The sequence below is a fragment of the Oncorhynchus masou genome, unplaced genomic scaffold, assembly GCF_036934945.1.
Source record: "Oncorhynchus masou masou isolate Uvic2021 unplaced genomic scaffold, UVic_Omas_1.1 unplaced_scaffold_1215, whole genome shotgun sequence".
NCBI classification, from domain to species: domain Eukaryota; kingdom Metazoa; phylum Chordata; class Actinopteri; order Salmoniformes; family Salmonidae; genus Oncorhynchus; species Oncorhynchus masou.
Genome location: NW_027001943.1, coordinates 1 through 8,720, shown reverse-complemented (window position 1 = coordinate 8,720; position 8,720 = coordinate 1). Strand labels below are relative to the sequence as shown.

The following is an 8,720-nucleotide window of genomic DNA, read 5'->3' as shown; positions in this document are numbered from 1 at the left end:
GTTTTATCAACTAGTCAACAACGTAGCTGTGCGGTTTCATCAACTAGTCAACAACGTAGCTGTGCGGTTTCATCAACTAGTCAACAACGTAGCTGTGCGGTTTTATCAACTAGTCAACAACGTAGCTGTGCGGTTTCATCAACTAGTCAACAATGTAGCTGTGCAGTTTCATCAACTAATAAACAATGTAGTTGTACAGTTCTATCAACTAATCAACAATGTAGTTGTACAGTTCTATCAACTAATAAACAATGTAGCTGTACAGTTCTATCAACTAATCAACAATGTAGTTATACAGTTTTATCAACTAATAAACAATGTAGCTGTGCAGTTCTAACTGTATTTCTACAATTAATTTCCAGGAGGAGAAAGGAAAACCAGTATGCTAATCTACTACAGACTCTCTGAGTTGGCTGTAATATAATAATAGCTATAGACGAGGCTACAGCTGAAATATCAGCTTCTCTTCATTCATTCTAATACATCATATTTTACTGATGTTGCTTACCTCTCCACGCTACTCCTCTCCTCCTTTCTGTCAACTATAGCAGACCACGACTGTCACTGAATGCTAGCAGTAGCAAAAGTGTCGGTCTGTTTGTAGGACTGAATGACCACAAGGTGGCAGTATTTGCTCAGCAATTGAGAACCACTGTGTTTCAGTTTGGTTGGAGTGGAAGACAGTACAGTCACCATTAACCCTGAACCCAGCCCGAGGCCTCATGAGGATATCGGAGACGATTTGACAGGTGTAAGAAATGTGTGTTAGCAATTTGAGAACATTATTCATCGATCTGACGATGAACATCAATTGGTCATCTCTGATTTGACTTTGAAAATGTAGAAAATGTTGACGCCAATGAAACGTATTCCAAAGTGAGAAGCAACTCTTTAACATTTATGTTTTACCAAAGATGTTATTAGCAACTCTTTAACATTTATGTTTTACCAAAGATGTTATTAGCAACTCTTTAACATTTATGTTTTACCAAAGATGTTATTAGCAACTCTTTAACATTTATGTTTTACCAAAGATGTTATTAGCAACTGTTTAAAGTTTATTTTACCGAGGATGTTATTTCCTTCACACTACAGAGTTTAATAGTTGGATCCAGCTGGTGTTTTGTATAAATGACCACTGAACGAAGGGCAACATTGCAGATGGTGCCTTTATTTAAAACAATCTCATCTTTAGAGAGCTTCTCCAATGTTGTCTCTCCCAAAATGTGGACATCACAACTTTCTGGAACACAGGAAGGGAAATGTAAACCAGCAGGGGGCATCGTTCTGGCAGCGAGAAGCTGGGAACGAGAGAAACACAGAGAGGTAGGTATTATCTTTGTTTTATAAATATATAGCTAAAAAAGGAACAAATTTCCTTTAATAAGATGTATTTAACTACTATCCAAATGTTTGATGTATAATGAGCAGGAAACTACTCTGGTGACTGGATTGTACCTCCATAGTTCATCTCCATGCAATGCTTCTGGCTGTTCGTGTTGTCCTTAATTACACCATGGTTATAGTTAGAGGGTTGACCCGGGCCCCAGTTCTGGTAGTTAAACTTGGACCCGTCACTCCACAGCCAGAGACCCTCCTATGAGAGAACACAGGACGATGCATCACTCGCCGACAGTAAACACTATATACAGTGCCTTGCGAAAGTATTCGGCCCCCTTGAACTTTGCGACCTTTTGCCACATTTCAGGCTTCAAACATAAAGATATAAAACTATTTTTTTTTGAAGACTCAACAACAAGTGGGACACAATCATGAAGTGGAACAACATTTATTGGATATTTCTTAACAAATCAAAAACTGAAAAAAATTGGGCGTGCAAAATGATTCAGCCCCCTTAAGTTAATACTTTGTAGCGCCACCTTTTGCTGCGATTACAGCTATAAGTCGCTTGGGGTATGTCTCTATCAGTTTTTCACAATACCCCGTAATGACTCAATACCCCATAATGACTCAATGTATGTCTCTAGCTTGTGATAAGTTCCTTGTGTAGCGAAATGCTATGTGAGCATGAGACTGACCATCTATGAGATAAGCATGATGTAACCATGGCTTGAAGCGAGACAGTGTTTGTAATATTAGGTATCAAGCTTTGAAAACAAACGGTTCTGTGGGTTAAGGCACCAACAGGCCTTTAATATTAGATAACAAGCTTTGAAAATAACTGGTATGTAGCTTCATTAGGGTAGGGGGCTCTATTTTCACCTCCGGATTAAAAGTGTGCCCAAAGTAAACTGCCTGCTACTCAGGCCCAGAAGCTAGGATATGGAAGTGCATATAATTGGTATATTTGGATAATGTCTGTGAGTATAACAGAACTGATTTGGCAGGCGAAAACCTGAGAAAAATCCATCAGGAAGTGGTATTTTTTTTATGTTTGTAGTTTTCTATTGAATGCCAGTATCCATTGACTTAGGATGGCTTCCACTAGATGTCAACAGTCTTTGGAAATTGTTTCAGGCTTGTATTCTGAAAAATAAGGGAGTAAGAGCACTTTGAATGAGTGAACACTGCAGTGTCCCAGAGGTTTTACATGTGAGCAACCGAGAGTCCTTTCATGTTTTCCTTTTATATTGATGAAGTCCGGTTGAAATATTATTGATAATGAATAAAAACAACCTGAGGATTGATTATAAACATCGTTTGTTTCTACGAACTTTACTGATACTTTTCGGATTTTTCCGTGCCTGTTATGACTGCCTTTGAGCCTGTGGATTACTGAACAAAACGCACAAACAATACTGAGATTTTTGGATATAAGAAGTTACTTTATCTATTTATTTATTGAGTAAATGAGAGTCTTGTGAAGAGGAAGATTCTCAGATAATCGCCGTAAAGCCTTTTTGAAATCTGACACAGCGAATTAACAAGAAGTTAATCTTTAAGCTGATGTATAACACTGGTATGTTTTCTATATTTTTATAATGAGTATTTCTGTTTTTGAATTTGGCGCTCTGCAATTTCACTGGGTGTTGGCCAGGTGGGATGCTACCACCTGAGGTTGGACGTGAGGTTAACTTCAATAGGGTAGAGGGCAGCTTTCAGAACTTGTGGGTTAAGGTTCTGTAGTCAATGCATCCTATATGTTTCCAGGAGTGTTGAACAGACGGTGCTTCTGACCTTGATGGCGTCGTTGGCTCCTATCCAGGTACGCTGGACTTTCCTGGTACTCTTCCTGATGACAGACTGAAGGAAACGATACTGGCGAAGGCTGTGCACTGATGCCAGGTTACCTCCCAAATGCAAACATTTCCTCTGGAGAGAGACAGAGAGAGAGAGAGAGAGAGAGACAGAGAGAGAGAGACAGAGAGAGAGAGAGACAGAGAGAGAGAGAGACAGAGAGAGAGAGACAGAGAGAGAGAGACAGAGAGAGGAGAGAAGAAGTGTGTCAGGACCCGGTTACGAACCAGGAGCGCTCCTCGGGACCGTCTCCGGAGTGAGAAACAGTCACTTAACCAACTGAGCCACGAATAGTCGGCAGAACCCAGAAGATGAGGCAGACACAGCAGTACTTGAGACGGTGTATTTAATAAAGTAAAAAGTGAAGTCCTTCAGGAAAACATGTAACTCCACAACCTCAAAAGGAATTCCACAAGAACAAGGTAATCCACAAGGTAATCCTCCAAGACAAAAAGGTAAATCCACAAGGTGGTAGGTAAAGCATAAAAAGCCTCAAAAGATACTCAAAAATAAATAAACAAGAACAAAAAACAGAATTCCACAAGAGCGTCCACCGGGATCAACAAGAGTACACAGAATACTAGGGCTGGGTGCTAACATACATACACAGAGCAAAGAACTGAGGGAAACTAAGGGTTTAAATACAATCAGGGGAAACGAGGCACAGGTGCAAATAATAATGGGGATCAAGGGAAAGCAAAAGGTCAAAAAGCACAATGGGGGCATCTAGTGACCAAAAACCAGAACAACCCTGGCCAAATCCTGACAGAATCCCCCCCCTAGGAACGGCTCCTGACGTTCCTACCAGCTCTCTCGGGGTGGAGGGCCCTGAACTAACGAATGAGGTCAGGGTCCAGTATGTCTTTGGCAGGAACCCAGGAGCGCTCCTCGGGACCGTAGCCTTCCCAGTCCACCAGATACTGCCAGGACCGCTGCACCCGGCGGGAATCCAGTATCCGATGGACGGTATAAGCCGGCTGGCCTCCAATGACACGAGGCGGAGGGGGAGGTCTGTCTGCCGGGACAAGGGGAGAAAAAACAACAGGTTTTAATAAGGAAATGTGAAACGTGGGATTAATCTTAAGGGATCTGGGTAAGTGTAGGCGATAAGAAACTGGGTTAACTCTCCTGGCAACCTTAAAGGGACCGATGTATCTTTGGGACAGCTTGCGAGACTCCACCCATAGTGGTAAGTCTCTTGTGGAGAGCCAGACTCTCTGGCCGGGGCGCAGGGTAGGCCCGGGACGGCGACGTCTGTTGGCTTGTTGTTGGTACCTCTGTGAGGAACGCATAAGATTAAGACGGGTCTTCCTCCACATAAGCCGACAGCGTCTGACGAACTTCAAGGCTGAAGGCACTCTGACTTCTGCCTCCTGGTCCGGGAACAATGGAGGGGCATAGCCAAACTGACACTCGTGCGGGGACATACCAGTGGAGGAGGAGCGCAAGGTGTTGTGCGCGCATTCGGCCCAAACAATAAAGGACGACCATGTGGACGGGTTGTTACGAGTCATACATTGGAGGGTGGTTTCCAGCTCGATTCATCCTCTCTGTTTGGCCGTTGGACTCCGGATGGTACCCTGAAGATAGACTGGCAGAAGCCCCCATGAGTTGGCAGAAGGCCTTCCAAAACCTTGAGGCGAACTGGGGACCTCTGTCAGAAACCATATCTTGAGGAATGCCGAAGACTCGAAACACATGATTAATTACCAACTCAGCCGTTTCCTTGGCAGAAGGTAACTTAGTCAAAGGGACGAACCTGGCCGCCTTTGAAAACCTGTCGATTATGACTAGGATAGTAGTATTGCCATGGGATGGAGGAAGGCCAGTAATAAAGTCCAATGAGATATGGGACCAGGGTCTGTGGGGAACAGGTAAAGGGTGAAGGAGTCCTTGAGGGCGGAGGTGAGAAAATTTGCCCTGGCAACACACGGGGCAGGCATTGACGAAAGTGGCAACGTCTTCTCTTATGGTAGGCCACCAGAACTTACGCTGGATGAACTCCAAGGTGCGACCTATGCCCGGGTGACAGGTGAGGCGAGAGGAGTGCCCCCACAGAAGGACCTGAGTCCTCACTGCCTTGGGGACAAACAACCGATTGGCAGGACCTCCTTTTGGGTCCGGTTCGATAGCTTGAGCTTGTCTCACGGTATCCTCAACTTGCCACGAGATCGGAGCGACGATCTTAGCAGCAGGAAGGACAGGCATGTCCGTGTCATCTCGAATGGCAGGAGCGTAGACTCGGGACATGGCATCCGGTTTGAGATTCTTCGACCCGGGCCGATAGGTGATGATAAACTGGAATCGACTGAAGAAGAGAGACCATCTAGCTTGTCTAGAGTTCAACCGCTTCGCCTGCTGGATATACTCCAGATTTTTGTGGTCCGTAAGCACTTGAAAAGGGTGAGAAGCCCCCTCGAGCCAGTGTCTCCATTCCTTCAATGCCATCTTAACCGCTAGGAGTTCACGATCCCCCACATCGTAGTTCCTCTCAGCCGGGGTAAGCCGGTGTGAGAAGAAAGCGCACGGATGAAGCTTCTTGTCTTCACCCCTCTGAGACAGGACAGCTCCAACACCAACCTCTGATGCGTCTACCTCCACCACAAACGGTTCATCCGTAGTCGGTAGTATCAGGATGGGAGCAGAGAGGACGCGCTGCTTGAGTCCTTGGAAGGCCATCTCAGATTCTCTTCCCCACAAAAACCTTGCATTGCCACCCTTGGTTAAAGCTGAGAGAGGGGCTGCCACCAAGCTGAAGTTATTGATGAACTTGCGGTAAAAGTTTGTGAAGCCCAGGAAACGCTGAACTTCCTTAATGGATTTGGGAGTGGGCCAATCCGCTACCGCCCCTACCTTCCTGGGGTCCATTTGGACTCGACCGGGTTCCACTACAAATCCCAGGAATTGTACTCGGGATGAATGGAATTCACATTTTTCCGGCTTAACGTACAGATGGCTGTCTAGGAGGCGTTTGAGTACTTGTCTGACATGCTTTGTGTGTTCTTGAAGGGAGCTCGAAAAGATGAGGATGTCATCCAAGTAAACGAAAACAAATATGTTAAGCATATCCCTAAGCACATCGTTTATGAGCGCTTGGAACACCGCTGGGGCGTTGGTCAGGCCGAAGGGCATCACCAAGTATTCATAGTGACCAGTAGGCGTGTTGAAAGCGGTCTTCCACTCGTCACCAGGTCTGATCCGCACAAGATGGTATGCGTTCCGCAGGTCAAGCTTAGTGAAAACAACTGCTTCCTGGAGCAGCTCGAAGGCTGTGGCCATAAGGGGTAGCGGGTAACGGTTACGGACGGTTATGGCATTGAGTCCCCGGTAGTCGATGCAGGGACGTAATCCACCGTCTTTCTTGGCCACAAAGAAAAACCCTGCTCCCGCCGGGAGGTGGATGGACGCATGAGGCCTGCTTCCAGAGCGTCCTTGATGTAGGTATCCATAGCAGCTCGTTCGGGTGGAGATAGGGAAAAGATCCGACCCCTGGGGGGACAAGTGCCCGGAAACAGGTCGATGGGGCAATCATAAGGTCTATGGGGTGGTAGCATGGTGGCCCTCTGTTTGCTAAACACCAGTTTGAGGTCATGGTAACACTCGGGAACTCGGGTCAGGTCGATGGATTCTAAAGACTCGGGAGTAGAACTCGGGGAATTCGGGAAAATACAAGTAGCTTGGCACGTAGGACCCCACTGCTTGATAGTGCCCACAGACCAGTCGATGTGAGGGTTATGGCTGTGAAGCCAGGGGTATCCAAGGACGAGAGGGAACTCGGAACAGGAGATCAAATGAAAGTTCATCAATTCCTGGTGTTGTGAAACTGAAAGTCGCAAGGAGGTAGTGACATGAGTGACAAGTCCAGATCCCAAAGGGCTTCCATCCAATGTAGTAACCCTCATGGGGTCACTTAGAGGTTCAGAGGGAACGCCATTCTCCTTCGCCCAGACACCATCCATGAAGTTACCTGCGGCTCCAGAGTCTACCAAGGCTTGAAGGTGAAGCTTGTGGTTGTCCCAGCAAAGGGTGACTGGAATGAGCAGACGGGAGTTGGACGGATGGGAGGAGGTTATGTTTCCCGTTACAGTTCCTCCCGGTCTGTACGGGACAGAGCGTTTCCCTGGAGCCCGGGACACGTGGAACGGAAATGGCCCGGTTTGCAGCAATATAGACAGCTTCGCTCCCTCATCCGGCGGTCTCTCTCAGCCTGGGAGATGCGTCCAATCTGCATGGGTTCCGGTGGAGCCAGCGAGGATAAAGGTGGGGACTCGGAGCTGGGACTGATAGGGGCTAGAGGTCTACGGTTGAGTTCTCTCTCTCTCAGACGCTGGTCAATGCTTGAGGCCAACTTGATCAGGGACTCGAGATTGTCCGGTGGTTCCCGAGTGGCCAGTTCATCTTGGATAGTGTCGGAAAGGCCTTTCAGAAAGCACACCGTGAGCGCCTCGTTGTTCCAGCCACTCGCTGCTGCCACCGTGCGGAACTGGATGGCATAGTCCGTCACGCTGCGCCGACCTTGGTGGAGAGTCAGGAGCTGTTTGGCTGAGTCAGGACCACTGCTTGGGCCTTGAAACACTCGTTTGAATTCCTCAGCAAAGGCAGAGTAGCTGGCACAGCAGGAACTATGGGCATCCCACACAGCAGTAGCCCAGGCCAGGGCTTTTTCTGACAGCAGGGTGATGATATATGCGATCTTAGACCGGTCGGTGGGAAAAGACGAGGGTTGCAGCTCGAAGGAGAGAGAACATTGGGTGAGAAACCCTTTACAAGCACTTGGATCACCTGAGAACCGTTGGGGAGGTGGAAGACGAGGTTCAGCCATGGGGTTAACTGCCATGGGTACGTGAATCTGAGGTACTGGGACGGGAACTGTTGCCGGGGTAAGTCGATCAGATATTTGCTTTATGGAAGTCAGCATCTCCGACAGAAGATGAGAATGTCTAGCCATTAAGGCCTCTTGCTGAACCAGGGCGGCTTCGTGGCGTTGGACAGTCTCCTGGTGGTGGGACAGCATGGCAACAAGGTCCTGGGAACTGGCTGCCTCTGGGTTCATTTTTGGCTCTGTGTTTCTGTCAGGACCCGGTTAGGAACCCGGGTCTCCGGAGTGAGAAACAGTCACTTAACCAACTGAGCCACGAATAGTCGGCAGAACCCAGAAGATGAGGCAGACACAGCAGTACTTGAGACGGTGTATTTAATAAAGTAAAAAGTGAAGTCCTTCAGGAAAACATGTAACTCCACAACCTCAAAAGGAATTCCACAAGAACAAGGTAATCCATAAGGTAATCCTCCAAGACAAAAAGGTAAATCCACAAGGTGGTAGGTAAAGCATAAAAAGCCTCAAAAGATACTCAAAAATAAATAAACAAGAACAAAAAACAGAATTCCACAAGAGCGTCCACCAGGATCAACAAGAGTACACAGAATACTAGGGCTGGGTGCTAACATACATACACAGAGCAAAGAACTGAGTGAAACTAAGGGTTTAAATACAATCAGGGGAAACGAGGCATAGGTGCAAA

At 46.9% G+C, this 8,720-nt stretch overlaps 1 protein-coding gene across 1 annotated transcript; it reads right to left on the bottom strand.

Annotated features, from left to right (window-relative positions):
• Positions 1–1,155: 1,155 nt before the first annotated feature.
• Positions 1,156–3,273, bottom strand: LOC135529948 (galactose-specific lectin nattectin-like; the record flags this gene model as incomplete). The annotated part of the gene is made up of 3 exons (XM_064958351.1): positions 1,156–1,301; positions 1,459–1,597; positions 3,139–3,273. Coding segments are annotated over 3 exons (342 nt in total), but the record flags the coding sequence as incomplete, so codon positions are not given.
• Between the last annotated feature and the right edge of the window lie 5,447 nt (positions 3,274–8,720).